Below are 22,273 nucleotides of genomic sequence, written 5' to 3'. Positions count from 1 at the left end.
TTACTATTTTTGGAGGCTTACTACTTGAGTAAGTTGGTTGTTTGAGCTTAGAATGTTCTGATTTCATCCTTGGAGGTTTATTTTAGATATACCAGTATTTCAGTATAGTTTCATTGCAATATCAAATCTATTTGTGAAGTTATTGAAGATTTTCGGTGTTCGCAACAAGGTATAAAAACTTTGAACTTAGTTTTGAAGGTTTTAGAGGCTTCGAAAAGGGGTCAAACCTTAGGTGATAGAGAATGCACAAGTAATATGTTATAAATTAGGTCGTGCAATTTTCGAAATGGGGTCATAATAGTCAATCGAAGCAATTGGCAATGAATTATGGTCTTTGGAATTTGTGCCATTTGAAATAGGCAAAAATGAGATTTTTTCAAAATTTCTTTTAGTTCTGAAAGTTGTTGGGCCCTACTTTGATGTAATAAAATATGAAAATAATAATAATTTAGGGTTGGTTTGCCTCATGGTCTACAGTTAAACTTCTAGAACCTTTTTGGGCGGTGGAAAAATTGCTTATATAAAGAAGGCCCATAGGGTTGTCTGGGACAGTTATAGGATGTTGGTGGTGGCTCTAGCTTACAAAATATTGCAAGGAAAATGCCCATGTGGGTTTGCATTTTTTATTTCTGAAATTTGTAATTCCATACTTTTGGAGATAATAAGAAGCCACCTTTTTGTTCTTGCAACTTGTTATTCCTCGATTTATGTTATGTGTTTGTGTTATTAAGGGGAGTTCCCTTCATTAGTACCCCAATGTCATGTCCCCATTTCAACTGACATATTTTGAATGACGACATTCAAGTGGAACAAATACCTGAGAAAAGGCCTGCTAAATCATCGGCAAAGTCGTTCCTTCTCATATAATTAGGTCTTGAAGCAAGAAAAGGAACAAAAAGAGCACTAGAAAAGATCACTGAACTGGATATAGTTGAGAAAGTATTGAAGAGCATGGAAACTCACACCTCAGAAGTGCCAACTAAAAATGTCGTAGATTTGATAAATACTAAGGGAGATACGGAAATACTGGAAGACACTACTCTGAATCCTCACGAAATTACAGAGCTCACCAATCAACAAGGAGTGCAAATGCCCAAGGATAAAGGAATTTCCACAACTCCTAAATGGTTAGAGATATCAATTAACAAGAAACGTAACATAGTCCCTATCTTAGTACCACTAGAAGACATGGTTAGTAACTGCTTAAGTAGGGCACAAAGGAACAAAACAATGAAGATATAGACTATGATTGAAGTCGATGAGAAGACTAGTTGACTGGATTGCAGCAATAGCCAAGTCAATTACTCATACAGATGTTGATGAAGCCACTCCTTTGGATTTCATAGTAGAAAAAGTTGACCTGGGTGAGATGTTGATGCACGAGCATGTTGGGTTCATTGGCAATCTTGCATCATCCAAAAAGATTTGCTTTCTTTTATGTTTCCAATTTGTTGATTGTGTGAACAATCTTGTTGTTCTTGCTTTTTTTCATCTGTGACAGTTTCTTAGAGTTGATCTATTGTGGATCCTTCACCTTTGATCATGGTTCTTAATGTTTTGTTGCTGGTGAGTTTTTATTCATTCTTGCTTGATACATGTTCTTCGTTGGCACCTTGTGTAGCATGTGGAAGTCTACTTATGCAATGTTCTTGCATGCATACGATCTTTCGTGGTTTTACAAGTGTATTCTTGGATCTCATATGGACCTATCTCTAAGCTCACATTTCTTTATATGTTTAATTGTGTGGCCATTGATTTCCCTTATGGGATAGGACCTATCTATTGTAACATGTTTTGTGATTTTTGGAAATAGTAATCTCTCAACCAACTTGTGTGTCTTGATGGCTATATTATGTAATGTAGTTGATGTTTTGAGGTATCAATCTAAGAAGACAAGATCTAGAGGTTAAGCACTAGAGCAAATTAAGCTCGCATGTTGAAAAAATGTTGTAATTGAAGGCAAGTAGGTCTTACGCCCAACGCATTATAATCAAATTGCATTGGATTTGTATTGTATCAATTGAATCCTGTTAATTCCACTCTGTTGTGTTGTGCTTCCATGTGTTTACTCTTGCTGCTTGGTTTGGGACATCTCCTTTGGGGATTTCTCCTACCTCGCTTGTGTCATGTGGTATCAGAATAAGTTGAGTTAGAGACATGAAATGGGTTGAGTTCTTGTAGAATTTCATATTTGTATTGAAACGTAGGAGTGGTCAGTCAAAAAAAGTCCCAGATGGATTAAGTAGAAGGAAATTGCTAGCAGAAATGAAGGTTGAGATACTTGGTTTCTTTGTATGAAACTGATCTTGATTTTGCAAAACATTGGAAAGCCTATAAAACACTTGTGACAGATAATCAGAGCAAGTGGGTTGACTATTTTATTCAAGAAGACATGTTGTTCAAAGGAATTCAATTGTGTATACCAATGGATCAATGAGGGATAACATTATAAAGAAGCATAGTGAAGGGCTTGCAGGACACATTGGGATTGATAAAATAGTAAGTTTGATCTCTAAAAGATACTTTTGCCACAACTGTATACGGGTGCTAAGAAATTTGTAAGAAGTTTCAAAACTTATCAAGTTGCAAAATGAACGAGTCAAAATGTGGGATTGTACAAACCATTGCCTATTCCTTGAAACCTTGGAAAGACATCAATAACAATTTTGTTCTTGGATTACCTAAAACATAGAGGGGTAATGATTCTATATTTGTTATTGCTGATAGATTTTCTAAAATGGCTCATTTCATAACTTGTAGAAAGACATTAGATGCAATACATATAACAAATTTTGTTCTTCAAAGTGATTGTGAGGTTGCATGGGTTGCCTAAGACTATTGTTTCTAATAGGGATACTAAGCTTACTAGTTAATCCTAAAAAACACTTTAGAAGAGGTTGAACACTGAGTTGAAATTTGGTTCTTCGTTTCATCCACAACTTGAAGGACAAACTTTAGTTGTGAAAAGAAGCTTGTGTAACTTGTTGAGAGGCTTACTTGGGGATAAACTTGGAAATTGGGATCTGGTTTTGGCACAAGAAGAGTTTGCATATAATAATTTTGTGAACAAGAGTACTAAGAAGACACCTTGTGAGATTGTTACATGTATGCATCCTAGAGGAGACACTGAATTAAGAAATCTTGATCATGAAGAAGGAAGGAATGCTGGAGAAGAAGTGTATACTGATTTCATGAAGAGTTTGCATGAGGAAGTGAGATATAACTCGAAGCATAGTAGTAAAAAAATACAAGAACATAGCAAATAAAGTGAAGGCATGAGGATTTTGTAGTTGGTGATGAAGTACTAGTTCATTTGAAGAAAAATAGATTTCTTGCTGGAACTTATGGCAAGCTGGAAATGAGTAAGTTTAGGCCTTGCAGGATCTTCAAGAAGTTTGATAGTGGTAATTCTTTTGAGTTTGAGTTACCTGATGACATGGATATTTCACCTATATTCAACATTTTTGATATTCATGAATATTACAAATTTAATGATAAAGAAATTGATAAACCTGATTATCCTAAGAAGCAAACAGATGGTATTGAGAGGATCTTGGACATTAGAGTTAGCAAAAGCACCAAAGGAAAGGGTTATATGGAGTATCTAGTTTAGTGGCAAAATTAACTTGTGGAAGAAAGTACTTGGATTTCTCAATTTGAATTGGATCATTACGGTTTAGCTTAGAGTGTGCAAGTTTCCTGAAGTGGACATCAGTTTTCTATTCATCCCAGGTGTTTGATGTAGGAGCATCTTGGGTTCATTGGCAATCTTGCATCATCCAAAAAGATTTTCTTTGTTTTCTTCTGCTAATCATGTGAAGTCTTGTTCTTATTTTGTTTCATTTGTGAGCACAATTTCTTAGAGTGGACCTATCATGAATCTTTCACCTTTGATCACAGTTCTTAATATTCTATCATTGGCATGTTCTCATTCATTCTTGTTCGAGACGTGTTCTTCCTTGGCACCTTGTGTAAAGTGTAGGAGTTTGCTTAAGCAATGTACTTGCGTGCATGCCATCTTCCATGGCTTCACATGTGTATTCTTGGATCTTGTGTGGACCTATTTGTAAGCTCACATTTCTTTATATGATTAATTGTGTGGTCGTTGATTTCCATTATGAATAGGGCCTATTTGTTGTAACAAGTTTCGTGATTTTTGGAAATAGTAATCTCTCAGGTAACTCGTGTGTCCTCATGGCTATATTATATAACGTAGTTGATGTTTACAGGTAGCAATCTTAGAAGACAAGATCTAGAGGTTAAGCTCTTGCACAAATAAAGCTTGGATGTTGAAATTCTATTGTAATTGAAGGCTGCAAATGGGTAGGCCTTTTGCCCAACACATTATAATCAAATTACATTGGATCTGCATTGTATCAATTGACTCTTGTTAATTCCACTCTATTCTGTTGTGCTTTTGTGTCTTTACTCTTGCTGCTTGGTTTGGGACATCTACTTTGGGGATTTCTCTTGCCTCGCCTGCATCAGATGTCTAGAGCTTCAGATGACAAGCACTTGGAACCCTTTGCAAAGAGAATGATAATGAGGATTGGGAAAGCTGAAAAGGACAAAAGAGAGCAGAAAAAAGAAGCCAAACAGATAACAGAATACATTGATACAATCCATCACCCCAGTCCTCAACCTCTAATGCAATTACCATTGCCTTTTGATCCAAAGTCATCAACAAGCCAACAACTACTGGATCATCTATAGAGGAATAGACATAGCAAAGACTTTTAATCGGTGGTTGAGCACTATCATTAAAGAGGGTTCAAACTACAGATCGAGTATCTAGAAGGTGTGTGGCGATGCAAACGGGAGTAGTCAGGACTTGGAGGTGGAGGTGAATGTGGTTGCAGGGGATAAAGAAAAATTGAACTAGATGGTAGTAGGTATGCTAATGGAAAATGTTCAAAAATAAGGTGTCATTAAATTCCTAACAGAAAAATCAGTCATGGGCTTCAATGACAACATACTCTGTGTCAAAGAAGAATATCGAATAGTAGATCCAATAATAAAATAGGGACATGAAGAGCCACTAAAACTGTTAAAGGAATTGAAGGAATTGACAGACACCGTGCAAAAGGATTTAAAGTGCTTTGACATCCAATTGCTCAAGGAAGATGTTAAAAACATGAAGGAGGCGGCAAAAATGATCAAGTCCTTCAAGGAGAAGATTGTGTTTGTGAAGGAAAGTAAGACTCTGTCCATAGAGGACTTTTCAAGGGTGGCACTAATAGAGTCCATGCTGATGATTTGTCAACATCATCTAGAGGTGCATGCAAACAAAGTGACTCATGTGAGGGAAGACAAGTAAGTCTGGAAACAAATGATTGTCCACATCGACTTACCCCAGTACAACCAAGTTGCAAACTTCTTTGCATTGCACATAGAATGGAGAAACATTTGTGAAGTGGGCAGCCAATGGGACGTATCCACCACCTCCATGTCAACCCAACCTTCAAAAATGTTGCTAATTTATAGGGCCCAATTACTAGTGTTTATGCAATTTATGCTCTTATCTAGTTAAGATCAGTTAGTAGAAACTGTTTTTCTTACTCTGATGGGGGAATTAATTTACTAGGGTTGTTCAGAAACTACAATAGCCCAGAGGCTATAAATATGGCTATATTTATATACTTCATATACATAATCTTAGTTATTACTGATATTCATATACTTCATTTTGGCTATATTAGTATGGTTATTTTGGATGTGGTAAAACTTAATCCGTTGGCTAATACAAGTTATTACTGCAGCTTTAAATTTGTTGGTTTATAGTTGATCTCTGAATTTCCTTTGGAATTCATTGTTCTTGTCATGATACTCTGTTTTTATCTATCCATTTTTACATATGGCACAGAATGGTTGTGGGTGTTAAATATTTTATGGTTGAATGCATATATGATGGTTAAGTCTATTGGCTTACATGAGTACATGTTTGAAATGATTAGAACTCTTTCTTCAGCATTCAAGATCATGGTTGTGAATGGATGCTTTCATCATTAATCACTTTTAGGTTAAAAGTGTTGTGAATAATTAACAATTCATTGAAGATTTTACAAGGGAATCGTACCTTATTTCAAAATTTAGAGGGTGTAGTCACTGGAGATTAACCCAAATTCTGGTCCATATTTTTATCCTCTTTGAAAGGTATAGAGTTGTTATAGTATCTGAAGACAAAAGACTAAGTAGGAATAAATTTGTTAATCAATAACTATGAAAAATCTGATAGTCATTCACCTTTAGTCGCCCAACCAAATGACGGAAATGCTCAATGGAAATGGCAATCTGTCTTTCGCCTTTAGCTGCCCAATTAAATGTCGTCTTTGAAATTTATAACTCCCATGCAAACTCTATAACCCACAACCTGCACTGTGATATGAAGTTGTATCAACATTGCTCAACTCATGACAAGTAGCATCATGTGTTTTATCTTCACTGCACACATCAATAAATGAGGTATTGCTGCTAAGCACCTCATCAAATGGCTCGTCCAATAAGGAGGAAGCTTCTACTACAACAATTTTCTCGCACACTCCCTTCTCCCATGTAATTGCAAGTCCCTGCAAGTCACAGTCCTAGGACCAATTACCCATATATGAATTTTCAAAATTCATTTTCTAAGGTTTTATATGACAAATCAAACTCACTACAACTTGAGTCTCCCTCAATAACTACATCATTAGGACCCAAAACTTGAGTACCAACACTATCTGCATGTGGAATCACTGTTGCCTCATGGTCATGAGCTCCTATTTCATGAGAATGATGGGACTTAATGAAGTTGTCCTCAATCAAATCAGTAACAATATCATGCCTTTGTAAAGAGTCTCCTTCATCATGTGTAGCGAAAACACTAATGGATGCTTCACTAAATAAATGATCAACTTTCATATCCACCTTCTTTCCCACTGTTCCCTTTGCACTAATAAAATCTTTTAAATTAGCCTTTGTCTCTTTCTTTTTTACATACAAAGGATCTAGAATCTCCAGATGCCGTAGAAACCTGGATAATTTTTTATCACAATCCTGTAAGGCATGCACAAGCTTTGGCATGCGATCCTGTATAGATTTTGTTTTACCCCATGATTCACACAAACCTTGTGTCCTGATGTAAAAAGCTTCCCCCATAGGATGGAAGGAAACTGGTCTGATACCACTGTAAGAACCCCACTAGGTTTTAACTCTGACAAACATCGAATTGCTTCATTTTTCAGATGTACAAGCTCTATCTTGCTGTCTTTTGTTTTCAGATCATTTTTGCTTTCTTGGAATGGTTTTAAATCAAATTTAAATGCCGCAAATTATTACCAAGATATTTAGGCAAAAACTAAAATGCAAATACAATCATTTCTGTTCTTTTGAATCATACATATGATTTCTACATGTAAAAAGTGCACCTACAGTCAATGGACATTTTCACGAACACTTGGCATTCATCCCTTCAATTCCCAAAATGCAAATATAAAACCAATACGTGACAAATGGATACCTACAGCTCACAGACACTAATGCAAACATTTGGCATGCAACATAGATATGAACATTTCTACAAAAACTCGACATGCCATTTACATTTCACCGTTCATCTATGAACATATTTACAATGTCATGCAATGCACGAGGAAGGTAATATAAATAACTACATTAGAACCTGGAGCAGCAATCTGTAATCTAATTGACATCAATTCTGATAATACAACCTTCTAAAAGACTGCTGCTGCCCCTTCATGAACCAGTCACCTGAAACTCACATGCCACCTATACTTTATTGCTACATTCTGCTAACAATGAACCCATCTACACTGGCAATTACAACAGAGTTCAATCACTGGAATTTTTATCTAATTTGACAATCTTAATATCTGGATGAAATCAACATTGGCACAATTCACAGGCAGAGATCAACCAATTCAAAGTGCTTGGATATTGGAGAATTATAAATTCTTTAGACCTTGGAATTCTAAAACCCTTCTACAAACCTCTCAATCAAGATCTCCAAAATATTAAATGCATCAAGAATGAATTAAATTTTGGCTGTTGAAGGTATTTATAATTCCTCATTAAATTTTCCTTGGAGCTTTTCCTTCACACCTCACATGATTTCCATTTATTTTTGCTTTTGAGGTATATTTGAAATGTAATACTTTACTATTTCCCTCTGTGTGGTGCACAATAAAATATTACAAGGTACATTTTAGGAATTACTTACAGCTCCCATTAAATTGACACTTTAGATTATTCCTCATATGCACTTATAATTTGACTTTATGATCATTAAATAGCCTCTTTTAATAATAAAGTCAAATAACATTTAATGATTGCACTTTTAATTAATTATTATTATGATTAATTTTTATTGATAATGGGCCGAAGCCTAGATTAATTATTAATTATTATTGTTTTTTGTAATTAATTATTATTATGTTTTTAATTCGAGTAGATTTGAACCCAAGACCTCCCACATGTGAGGCTCACAAGTTACCATTGTGTTGTAGGATCTTGCCTCACTGTTAATTAATTATTAATAAAATATTACTTTATTAATAATTAAAATGTCATAACTCCAAAGATACTCATCATTTATTGATTCTGTTAGAACCAGGATGTAACCCAATGCATTCATTGCTAATCAAGGTGCCTTTCTAAAAATAGAAAGAGTCTGTCCCTATCAACTTCAGTCTTATTATAAATAGGTATATGAAACTGGGCCCAAACTAAGTCCAATCAAAGCGAAGCAAAGACCAAACTAAAACATATGGAATTTTGGAGAAAACATGAACCTCCATAAACCAAGCCTCTGCCTCAAAAGACTTTTTATCTAATAATAATTAGGCTACGAAGGACACAATAATAGGCTAATCCCTCAAACTCTTATGCTCATAAAAATGGGGACATTACATGCACTTTCTCCAAACTTTTACTTGCTATTTAGGAGACCAAAACAGTTGACATTTACAAAGTTAGCCTTGTAGATAACCAAAAGTGAATAACATCCTTCCTATACCAACAACAATTATAATGTAACCAAGTCAGCTACAACAGATTTATTTTACTTATTCATTGATAATTTGATAACAATACTTAACAAGATGGATTACATTTGAGTTATTTAACTAGTGTTAACAGGTACTACTTGAGAGAATGAAGCAAATAGATCCATAGAAGTCATAATAATTAATTATTTTTAACATTAATTTGATTTGGGAGCTACGAATGTCATTGAGGGAGTCTATCTTAACATCCATGTGCCAACATGCTTAAGAATAATTATAATAGTGCTAATTAAAAACCTATGTCCCTTTAACAATTCATATAATTTGCTTGGCTAACGCAAAATATGGAGGTATAGAAAGGTATGACTATTAAAGGCACATGGACAAGTAATAGAAGAAAAGTCAGATTGGATGGAGCCATTTTATAATCACTCTCCCATCCAGTATCATCTTTCTCATACTGTTATTTTACCTGCCAGGTATGGCTGGCAGGACAATAAGCTATCCTTGGGGTGCAATTGAATACAAAAGCAACCTCAAGGAGCACACTCAACTGCTATGGTCCTAGTTTTATATCTCTACCAGTTGTTTTCATTAATGTTTTGTGTCCTTTTGTATGGTTAACGAGAAAAGGAAATTATGCTAGAAGGTTAGCAATCAGCATGATGTTGTAACTGCTAGACAATTAGAGATTTATTCATATTTTGGCTACTCGTTGTAAATATAGCATTAGTGAGGCTTGGTTACAGAAGAACCTCAGAAGTAGCCTTGGAGGAGCCTCACATGTTTATGTATGCTTCATGTTTTGGGACAAAATGTAGGCCTCCCACATCCCTTTCCTTGGATATCTCCTACTCGTATACAGCTACCAATTTTAGCTGGAAATAATGTTTCTTAGGGTTGCAGAAAACTGTTTAATTGGGTTGGCAGTTGAGCCAGCCCCTCATAATGGTCACTCTTTATGGAATGAATCAGAAAGGAAGCATATATGAATACAACCTAGATGGACTTGTGGTGTACTTTAGCATTTACCAAGAAACAACACATGAACCTTGTGTAGATGGAAAATAAGTATGCCTAAACTCAAGTCACTTAAAGACATATGGGGAAAGTAAGGTTCTTACTCCGTAGTTACAAGCTTTTTAATACAATTTCACCATTTCCAATCTGCAGAGATTAAATTAGAGTCAACAAACTATTTCTTGCTTGTCTCCACCATTTGACCTATATCTAGTTTGAACATGAAATAGATAAAGGAAAGTAACTTGGGGTCATTTCTCAATCACCAAAAAAAATTGCATACAGATAATTAGAATAGAAAAATGGAAGCATTTGTGCATATGATTTAAAGAAAGCTTCATACCCTAAGCATACAAGCCAGCTCATCCCTTGATATGTATCCTGATTGATCCGCATCATACATCTGGCAAAAGAACAACATCATATGTCAATATGTTAACTTTTATAAGTCAATGGCATAAGATTCAATAGGTTTTCATGAACATATGAGCACAACAATATTTAGTAATAGTGACCTAAGCCGTATTAAGGTTATTCTTTTTTCACATGGATAGAAAAGCAATATAACTTAACAAATCAATGGAGTTTTTCATGGAATGAATGTTTATGGCACCTATTTCCTTATCTCGGCACACCCACTAATTGTATCACTTGACATCTTGAAATATTATAAGTCTAGTTGTTGATCCTTGATAGTTGATAGTATTCTACAAATCTCAAAAATCCCTAGTTAATCCATATCCATATCCCTAGAACTTCAACAAAAGTTAAAGGGCTCTCCATCTCATCCACAAATTATTTAAGTTCTTATTAAGCTTCATTTATTATTTGGCATTTTACTCTCATGTTATAGGTTAGGATATACATTGTAATGTCCCCTTCTCACTAGCACTCAGATTTAGTGGAGTTTGGCCTATAATTGGACCCTCGTAGACCAAGGTGTTGAGGAGAGGGTCATGTGGGCAGTTCTTACTGTTGTCACAGTCTTCCTGCAGCCACAAACATCTGGCAACTACAGGGTTCCTGCACCCACAAACTTCTTGTAGCCTATGATATTTGCTCTTTATATTAATTATATTTTTAATATTACTTTAGGTGCAATTAATTATTATTGTAAGAAAGGCTGAATCTTCTAGAAAGTGAAACTAAATATTAATTTTATTTCTTCTAGAGGGAGGCCAACCTCTTGGAGGAAATGAATAAATATGGAAGGAAGCCTTATTGTTGGGGATGGAATGTGTTGCCATCTACTTTGCCTAATAACTTTTGGAGCCAAGGGTTTTTGCAATTTGCTACATTGGTCATTGGGAACAAACACTCCCATTGATTCGCATAACTGAGGTGGTGAAAGATCCTCTGAAGGGTTGCAACTATTGGAGAAGACAATCAATCTTTTCATTGTGCCAAATTTGTGGCCTAGGGCTAGATTTGAGGAGTAAAGTTTGAAGAAATAAGTCTGATATTAATCTCCAGACATCTTGCAGTTGAGTTGGGATATTTGGTTAATGATTCTAGAAGAGTTGAAAGACTTTCCTGTAGCTGAAGGTGAATAGTGTCGCCACTACAATAGTGCTGCTACAGTATTTTTGCTACAGTGTCGTTGGTACAATATTTTTTCTACAATACTGTCGCTACAATAAAAAGTAGATTTTTTGGGCAGTTTCCAGGTTCCTATCCGTTTACATTTGCATTGCATTGAGGTTAGATCTGAATATCATAGGGCATTTGTAGGGGTTTAGAAATAAGTTGTGGAAGTCTTGTAATCTGATTTATATCAGAATCTTATAAAAAAGTTGTCAAAAGGGATTAGAATATCATTGAAAATCATAGCAGGCTTTGCCCTAATCTCTTATCGTTGTAGATGCATATTTGTTCATTTGTAATCAATGCTATGTTTAAAAAAATACAAAAAACATTTGCATCTTCATTGTTAGATATTTTGGAGTTCTTTGTACGTATATCTATTAAAGTTTGGCATTTAGAAAGAAATCAAAATTTAGATCTGCAATATATCTCGTGTGCAAGTGTTTGACAAGATTCTCAGGTTAAGGAATTGGAAAATTTAATTCAGAATTGAAAGGGATAGTACATTCATCATAATGATTTTCATGTTGTTAAGTTGTAAGTGTAGGTGGCTACTATGCCATTTTAATACTTTGTTAGATAAGGGGTAGAATAATAAAATAGTTGTTCCAAATGGTGCCAGTTAGGTCGGTTTGGGGGTTAATTGTCAGGTCTATTTGTATCCATGATGGAAGGAAACAAGGGATCATTCTAATTGTGGAAGCAAACTATGATGTTATAAAAAGCCATATCATTTTGTTATATCTCCTTGTATGTTGTACGCGCTTGGTTAATTCTCTCTGATTAATACTATATGTTGAATGGTTATAATTGCATTATATTGGCAATACATCTCAGATCAGGCATCTAACATTTTGGCATCATTGCCTAGGTTTGAACTTGAAGGTCTGAATGAGGAAAGATAAGCCAAATGACAACATAATGGGTCATACCTTTGATAATTAGGTAGTAGTGATAGAAAACAATGTGGAGGACAATACAAAAGTGACTCAAGATGACCAGTTGACACGGGACTTGGCTGATGCATAGGACACAACAATAGATGAGTACATGCAGTGAGAGGTAGAGTAGAGTCTCCTGACTGTTATGGTGCGTGTCAAACTCATGGTGAATGCTCCAGTGTATAATCATCTGGATAGCCTTCCAAGATAGTTGGATCACACATTGTTGAGATTCCAAGAAGAACATATGGCAAGGGAACAAGAATGATGCCAACATAAAATACTACAACAATACGAAAGAAGAGAATGGAGGAAGGGGAAAACATGAGGCACAAGTAGACATTGCACCTTTGCCAATTCCAAAAACTAATGCCCCTTCTACCAATCAAGGATACAAGGCATATAAAGGAAGAGGCATGAACCGAGAAGGAAGTGGAAATTGCCCTAAGGAGATCACTCTGGATCTAAGAGTAAACACAAAGATGACAACAATTGCAACAATTGGCAGAAAGATCTCTCAATTTGCACAAATGGAGTAACACTTGTGCGAACATTAAAACATCAACCACACAATTGGAGTGGGAGGATATAACACACAAACTGCCACTTTCGGCCATCACGTGGGTACAGATGATTGACAGTGAGGAGAGAAAATCTCTACCAATAGAACCATTTGTACATTCAGAGGACAGTAACAAGGAAAAAGAGCTTGAAGGGGACGTGGTGGACCTCTTTGAGAATACCTTACAAGATATAGGAAGTATTGCTAAATGAGATCCGAGGCTAGGGTTAGCACAACTAGAGACTCCAAGTTGGGGGGAGTATTGGCACTATCATGGTGGGAACAATAGTGGTGGAAGGGAAAAGGACTTGTGCGAGTGTGGTGGTGCAACAAAAGCAAAAGTATGCAAAGGAGAAATTGACCCACCGAAACCCAACGATGCACAAGGTGTTGTGTAGATGCAAAGGATAAATATCCCACACAAACAAAAACTCCCAAGATTCAACGGTGACGGATTTGAGCATCCCGCCTATCACTGTAAAACATGTGTAACCATATGGGAAGCCAACAATCCTAATGATGAAGACAATTGGTTGAAAGCATTTCCAACCACCTTAGGGGTATAGTAGTCAATTGTTATACAGACCTTGTAGCGATAGGCAAGGCATGGAATGAATTGCAAGATGCCTTTGAGAAGAAATGTAGACTGCTCCACAATGATGATGAGGTGGTAGTAGAAATGCATAAGATGTGCTAAGGAAAAAACTAGATAGCCTAAGCTTACCATCATAGGCTAAAGGAACTAACTGGTAAACTAGATAGTCGATCGACTAACAAGTTGAAGAGATTGTTCATAGAAGCACAAACACCATTGATTCGGAAGGAAATGAAGGTAGCACCTCCATCTTCATATAGGGAGGTGTGCAACTGGGCAATGGACATCAAAAGTGAGAATAAGAAATCAAGAGGAAAAAAGAAGGTAAGTGATGATGATAGTACGAACAACAACAGTAATGGAGAGTCATTGACAATCCAAGCACTTTGCAAAGACATGATGAAGATGATGATGGAAATGAGGGCAAAGAAGACAAAGGAGAGCATGGAAGTTTGGTGCACCGAGTGCAAAAGAAAGGGACACACGAGAGCTAACTGTCCCAAAAATCATTTTGTGACATCTGTCAGTTTCTTGGACACTCAGTTTAAGAGTGCCTATATAATCTGAAGGTAAGGAACACTCAAATGCTCTTGAGAGGGAAACAAGCAACCCCACACACCACATCCCCAAGACCTACCAACTCCAATACCTCCCTAGGAGGATACCAACACAATAGGCGAGGCAACAATAATAATAGCAATAATATCACGCCAAGAAGACACATTTAGTACAACACAAAGTGGCAGCCTATGATACAATGTTGAAGGTGCAATGAGTAGGGCGTTTTTGCACAGGACCACTAGAGCAAGCAAAGCTATTGAAGCATGTCATGCAAATGATGTGCTAGACCTACCAACTCATTTTGATGCTGCCAAGATTCAAATAAATCATCAAAGTTAGGTGATTTAGTGAAGATTTTGGAGTGTTGCATGGTTCTTTCATCTCTCAAACATAGTTAAGAATTTTCTTTAAGTAATTTAGTTAAATGAAAGAAATTTTGGATGAACTTTTCTCCCTTTATCCATACTACTTGTACTTTACTCATGGGCAACTGGAAATTAATAAAAGCTTAAGTTCAACTGTTTCTTAATCATTGATATATATCATATTGATGGTGTTGATATGGCTGGTAATGGTTAGTAATGATAGTGTCCTTTGGCACTTAATTTTGTGTTGGTGTGGTTATAAAACACTCATCAACACAACTTAGCCCCTCCTAGACTCTTTCCCCAAGACATTTAGCTTGCAATAAGGACCGACTTCATGAGTTTTGCAAGCACAAATAATTGTGGTCTTGAAGCTCTTTGGGACAAGCATAGGGTTATGCTCATAAATGTTGGTACTTCCATAGAGAATCATACAAACACCTACAACCTCTTGCCTTCAAAATATTATTACAACTAAGTTCTTAACTCTTAATTCTTATTGGTGATATTAAAAAAAAAATTTCGTAACTCTTAACTATCTAATTTCGAAAGTGAAAATCACAATAGGTTGTTAGTTCATCTTCATTCAAGAACAATTGGAGCACAAACTCCATCCGCTCAATAAAGCACAATAGAATACACCTTAAGAAGGTAGAGAACTTGGTCTTAGTGTATTCAAACTTGTGACTCCTCACTCACAAAGAAAATACCAACAAACAAGGTAAGACAAAGGAGTGGGGCGTGCCAAGTCTGATGATTCAGTTTCCCACCTTGCTGCACTTAGAGTTGATGATGACCACGAGCTACCTAGTGATCATGAGATTGAGAATCCTAGTACCACTACTAATGCTTGTGCTAGTGCCACTGCCAGCGACATTATTTGTGGTCCATTTACCACATCATATGAAGGATAATGATATTTTGATAACCCATATGGTATTTGATCAGTTTTGTTTCATTATTAATAGTTAACATTGTTATTTTTTAATAAAAAACATTAATAGATAAAAGAGTGCATTTTGCTATGTTATTTAACTGTTAGCACAATGATGTATTATGCACTTAACTACTGCTCCATATATGTATATATATTTTATTTGTTATCTATTATATGTTTGTATATGGATGAATCAAGTTCCCCCAGTAAAATTTGACAACTCATAAACTAGAGCCTGATCCCAAGCTTGACCTAACAACTTACACATATTCCTCTAGGTAAGACTCAAGCAGAGTTCCAGATGATACCATTTTCAACATGCACCACATTACTGTCAGCACTAGCCCCAATATATCGCATTTTAATATACCACCATTGTCAAAAACGACGAGCACCTAGCTGCAACATATTGAGATACAACCCCTCTCTATCCAAAATTTGTGTCATAGGAGTTGCCATAGATGCTATACATTAGTCACATAGTTATTAATGAGAAAGTTACATTGTTTATTTGCAATGGATACTACTACCTTGAGAAATTGGTTAGTCATGGCAGAAATAACAATCGCACTAGCTAGTTTTCTTCTATGCAAGGGTTTGTCCATGTAATCATTAGTGTCAGATAGAAATACAAACTTATTAGGTGATTCCTTCCTTGTTCCTCATACTTATAATATTTTTTCTTTTCATATGATAAAATGTATTGTTGAGGAACTAACCTCACTTTATCCCAAATAAACTGCTGCGAATAAAAATAAAACACCAGCCGTTAGCAAGAATTTGTTTTATGTCAAATACAATTTAAGAAAAACATATCTAAAATGGTAATTGAAAGGAACATTATCATTGTTCATAAACTATAGAATTAAAATAATGAATCCATCATATATCCTTTACGCATATTGAAATTTTTAATGTCTGCAATTTAGCAGGTTCTGGGAACCAGGGTTGGTCAGCTCATCATCGCGACCCTCGTGAATTGACTAGTTGGAATTGAGGATCTTAGTTGTAGACTTGCTATTTTTAGTTAGTCTATTTTTGGCCAGTTACTATTTTTGGCAATGCAGAGTTGGCGTAGTGGCGATGGTCATTCATTTGGTCATCTGCTTAGGATGAGATTATTTATCGGGGAGTCATAGTTATTGCATAAGTTATAAGGCTTATAATTATAAATGCACTTTATGTTATAAAGTGATGTTGTGAAGCTGAAGCCTTTTTAGTGAAAGGTGTAATGTTGAAGCCAAATTACACAAAAGAGATTATAAATGACTCATTTTGAGAATTGGCATCCAATGAAGGTTATTTTGCTTCTGATGATTCTTGAGGGTTTTCAAGTCTAAGAATTGCTTTGAAAATTGAGTTGCAAATTATTGTTGATAGTTTGCCCATTGTCTCTCTATTGTTTCGAACTATACTTGAGAAGTGGTTAATGCTGAAGGGAGTTGTTTGTGTTTGGAGAGAATTGTTGTTGCAATCAACCAATTACACGTGTGATTTGCATTGAAGAATTATTGGGCATTTTTGAGGCTATCCTAATCACAGAAAAACAACATTTGAGGACCTGATTATTACCTATGATCATTCCTTTTAGGCTGCCATCAAGTTTGGATAGGCTGAGGTTAGGAATTGGGGGTCGGTGGTTTGAATCTAGTGGCTTGCGTTCATGTTAATCCTGCGATCTAAACTTAAGGGTCATGTTTGACCATTAAGAGACCTGTGATGTCTTTTGTTCGAGTTGCACACAATAATTGGGTCATAATTCATGTTTTGAGGGTCTGCATTCGAACTGGATGACTTGTGACACAAATTTGGAGACCAACATTGGGAGTTAAGAAGGCTTGCTGGTAATTCCCAAGAGCTATGATCAACTAGCAAAGCAATTTAAACCAAGGAAATTTATTACTGTACAAAATACAAACTCCAAATTAAATTTATATGTAATTTCAAGCACTTGTTAATTAATTGCACAATTGAGCATTTTGTAGTCATAGTTCAGTTTGGTAATTGTTTTCAGCATTTCTATTTGAAGCATTTATAATCCAACTTAAAAAGGCATATAATTCCAAAAACACAAAAGTACAAAAAAATCATTCTAATTCATCAGCATTTCAGTAAGAGACTAGAAATGGTCTTTATAGTGGCATCAAAGTGGTTCTCTACCAACTAGCAGGAATTGGACTCAGAGATTGTTAGCATTTATTCAAGCATTTGGTATTCAGTAATTATAGACGGTGACAGGAGGTTTGGTATGCATCATCCCTGTCAAGGTTGTACTTCTCCACCTAGGGATGAAGAATCCGAGATACAGTTTGGTTCTATAGGCAACAAAGATGTTAGTCCACACAATTCAATGAGATTTAGAGATGTTGGCACAAATTCTGAGGTTGACAGAGAGGCTAGAGAGACACTTAGGGACTCGGCGGTGGGATACCATCAGGTGGTAGAAGTGCGGCAGCAACTTTCTAACTCTCTGTAGTGGATAGCACTCCCTTGAGGACAAAGTAAGGAGAGGCTTGAGATCATTTAGTTGGTTCTCATCAACCTTGAGTTGAGGACAAGTCTAGGGCTGGTCAGAGACACAGGACAGAGGACTAGATTAGGATTGACAATAGTGTGGACAAGATAGGCTACATTGGAGCATATGATAGGCCATAAAGATCCACCTTCTTGAGACCAGAGTTGGATGGAGTCAGCATTGAGACTAAGGTTGCACCCTTCACAGATGTAGTTACTCATTTTGCTGACTAGGATGCTCTCCTAGAGGTCATAAAGTAGAACTTGAATTTTGACAGATATTTGACTTAGAAGTGCTAGCATTCCTTGGCAAATAGATTTACGGGAGGTGGCCAGTAAGATGACATTAGCTCATTTTGATAAGAGTGGTAGAGTGACCGCTAGAGCTTGGGTTCACAAACTTGACACTTATCTCACTATGTCCCATGATTGAGGAAGATGTTATTGGATTTGTAGTTTTACACCTTAATGGAATTGTACATGATTGGTGGCATCACAATTTAGTCTCCTTCCATCATGATTAGACAACATCATACCAAGAGTTTGTTGACAAGTTGATAGATCGCTTCAACAGGAAGGATCTTGAGGTCTACTTTAGAGAATTAGCTTAGTTACAACAAACAACTAGTTTGGATGTGTTTATTAGTGAGTTTCATAGACTTTCTATGATATTATATGACATATCTAAGAGGAGGAGAGTCATGTTTATAGAGGGCTTAGCTGAACCACTTAGAAGTTGGGTTAAGTCCTTAGACCCACCTTCATGGTAGGAGGAGATGAAGAAGGCTAGGAACTTGGAGTCAAATACACCTAGAGGCAAGTTTGTCTCAAAGCCTTCTACTACAGCTTATGACAGGACAACTCCTAGGAGGGAGGAGAAATTTGAGTCTAAGTGTCCTATGGATGTACCTTTAGACTAGGATATCATTAATGATTTGAGGAGGAATAAGTTATGTTTTTATTGTAGGGGTTTGTATGATGCCACTCATGATTGTCCTATTAAGCCTAAGGGAAAAAATAAGATGATGGAGTGGTTTTACAATGATGAGGACAAATCTAATCCTATAGGGAAGCTAGTTGATTATCATCATGATGCTCATAGAGTTGTCGGAGATGATGATGATGAGGTGGATGATTCAAACCTCAAGGTTGCCTACCTTTCTAGCATGAGAAAGGAAGGAGTTTTTAGGATGCGTGGGCTTTTAGCAAGGCAAGATGTGATTTCTCTATTTGACATAGGTGCCACCCATAATTTTATTGATGCTTTCTTGGTCACTAGGAGAGGTAATCAAATAGAGGACGAGTGCAGTTGAGAAGCTCAAGCCTTGTTATTATGGTCCCTTCCGCATGGTGAGGCGTGTTGACAAGGTAGCTTATGAGTTGGATTTGCCAGATGATAGAAGGGTACATAATGTGTTTCATGTTTTGTGCCTCAAGAAGGTTGTAAGAAGACATGGTCCCATCTCTTGTGTTGCCACCATTAGATGATGAGGGGAGACTTGACTTAATCCCTAAGGTGATTCTTGATAACAAGGAGAGACTACTAGAGAGTTTTTGGTCAAGTGACTAGGCCTACCAGATGAGGATGCCACTTGGGAGCCTAGGGTTCAGCACCCTAGATTGCAATTGCTTGGGAACAAGCAATCTTGGGGAGGGAGGACTGTGAAGTCCCTAATTTAGAAGGTTCTAGGAGCCAGGGTTGGTCAGCTCACCATCACGACCCTTGTGAGTTGACAACTGAATTTGAGGGTCTTAGTTGTAGTAAGTCTAATTTTGGCCAGTTACTATTTTGGCAGTGCAGAGTTGGGACAATGGTTTGGGGACTCATATTTATTGCATAAGGCTTATAATTATAAATGCACTTTTTAATAGTAATGCACTTTATGTTATAAAGTGATGTTGTGAAGCTGAAGCCTCCTTAGTGAAAGGTGTAGTGTTGAAGTCAAGTTGCACAAAAGAGACTATAAATATGACTCTCATTTTGAAAATTGGCATCCAATGAATATTACCTTGTTTTTGATAATTGTTGAGGATTTTGAAGTCTGAGAATTGCTCTGAAAATTGAGTTGCAAATTGTTGTTGAGGTATAATAATTTGCGCATTGCTTCTCTATTGTTTCTTATTGTACCTAAGAAGTCATTAATGTTGAAGGGAGTTGTTTGTGTTTGGAGAGAATTTTTATTGCAATCAACCAATTACAACTACAATTTGCATTGAAGAATTATTGGGCATTTGTGAGGTTTTTTTAATCACAGACAAGTAGTGTTCTAGAACCCGATTATTATCTACAATCATACCTTTTAGGCTGCGATCAAGTTTGGATAGGCTGAGGTTCGGAGTTGGTGGTTGACAATTTGAATCTAGTTGCCTACGTACATATTTGGAGCCCTGTTACTAAAATTGAGGGTCACATTTGACCATTAAGAGACCTACGATCTCTTTTGCTGGGGTTGCACACAATACTTGGGTTATAATTCATGTTTTAAGGGCATGCATTCGAACTAGATGACTTGTGACACAAATTTGGAGACGAGCATTGGGTGTTAAGAAGGATTGTTGGTAATTCCCAAGAGTTGCGATCAACTGGCAAAGAAATTTAAACCAAGGAAATTCATCACTGTGAAAATTATAGGTTCCAAATTAAATTTATATAATTTCCAGCTGTTGTTAATTCATTGGACCATCGAGCATTTTGTAATCATAGTTCAATTTGGTAATTGTTTTCAGCATTTCTATTTGAAGCATTTATATCCCAAATTTTTAAAAAAGCAAATAACTCTAAAAAATGAAATAAAATCAGAAAACACAAAAGTACAAAGAAATCATTCTATATCATCCGCATTTAAGTCAGAGACTATATAGGGTCTTTACAATGGTATCAAAGCAGTTTCTTTCTAGCCTACAGAAATTGGGTAAGAGATTGTTAACATTTGTTCCAGCATTTGGTATTCAATAATTATAGATGGTGACAAGAGGTTTGGTGTGCATTATGCCCATAGAGGTTGTACTTCTTCACCTAGGGACAAAGATTGTGAGATACAGTTTGGTTTTGTAGGTGATAGGGGTGTTGGTAGTCCAGGTACTTTAGCGGGATTTAGAGATGTTGGCACAAGTTCCAAGGTTGATAGAGAAGCTAGAGGGATACTCAGGGACTTGGCAGTGGGACAACACCAAGTGGCAAGTGTGGTTGTTATCTCCAAAATCTGCACCCTGAAAATTTTCTTTAAGTCCTAAAACTCGCAGCGATTTTGGAGAAACATGGGATCAGCCAAAAGTTGTGGGTAACTTATAACTTGGCTGAACCTCCGGATTCTAGGCCGGTTCCTGTATGATATATCTTATACCTTACTTATACTAATGGAAATGTGAAACTTTCAGATGGAAAAGGGTAAAAAGATAACTTAGAACACGGAAAACTTAAAGAAATAAGGTGATACACCAAGATTGACAACACAGATTACTGCTATACTTGAGACACAATGAAAGTTTTTGACAAGATAATCACAAGAAACCTTATTTGAAGATCCGCTAATTCATATTAATAATTTAAGAGAAGGTTTATGAACTTGAAAACACAACTCAAAACCTATGAACAACTATTTAGATAAAGAAGGTACAAGATAAGACATCATTCAGAAAGGCCTATTTTTAAAACACAATTTTAATAACATCAATCACCTTAACGCACACAACTAAATCTGTCAACTCCAAAATTGATTCCAATGAAAAACTTTATTTCCTTCAAAGGCCCTCAAAACAGTAAATCTGCATAATGGATCAGAATCATATAGAAAAATACACTTAAGGATGCAATCACATAAGCGTCCTCCCTCAAAATCTGACCCCTTCCTCAAAAATAAGAGTATATATAAACAATACAACTGCCTCAAAGCAGAAAAGCTGGGTCGAAATAATGAGTTAACTCATTATTAAAAACCACTAAAACTCCAAAATCATGCTCAAAAATACCCCAAACTGAGGTTCCATTGTCCATGCATGAGAAAAACTAGAAAAAGCTACCCAAACTGCCAAAAATCACCCCATAATACATTCTGAAATCTTCAGTTATCTCCAAAATCAACTGCAGTTGCCCCCTTGAATTTTGGCATTTTTAAAAAATACCGACTTCTCTTTTACTTGTCTTAGCTCTATTATTATTATTATTTTAATTGCATGAATATTTATTATTTTTAAT

General features: G+C 36.1%; 1 protein-coding gene across 3 annotated transcripts in view; it reads right to left on the bottom strand.

The window, feature by feature from the left end:
• The window catches only part of LOC149536665 (calcium and calcium/calmodulin-dependent serine/threonine-protein kinase-like), a 232,273-nt gene that overhangs the window by 33,050 nt on the left and 176,950 nt on the right, over nucleotides 1–22,273 (bottom strand). For 2 of the 3 annotated variants that reach the window (XM_089807064.1, XM_089807065.1), the window contains exon 7: nucleotides 10,363–10,422. In XM_089807064.1, coding sequence (XP_089663190.1) covers nucleotides 10,363–10,422 — 60 coding nt within the window. Of the gene's footprint in view, nucleotides 1–10,123; nucleotides 10,167–10,362; nucleotides 10,423–22,273 lie in introns of all 3 variants that reach the window. The other variant, XM_089807066.1, reaches the window with a different exon arrangement.

Source organism: Cupressus sempervirens, chromosome 10, assembly GCF_028749045.1.
Source record: "Cupressus sempervirens isolate cs-2001-9-10 chromosome 10, ASM2874904v1, whole genome shotgun sequence".
In the NCBI taxonomy this organism is placed as follows: domain Eukaryota; kingdom Viridiplantae; phylum Streptophyta; class Pinopsida; order Cupressales; family Cupressaceae; genus Cupressus; species Cupressus sempervirens.
The sequence above is the reverse complement of the archived record's forward strand: the minus strand, read 5'-3'. Positions and strand labels throughout refer to the sequence as shown.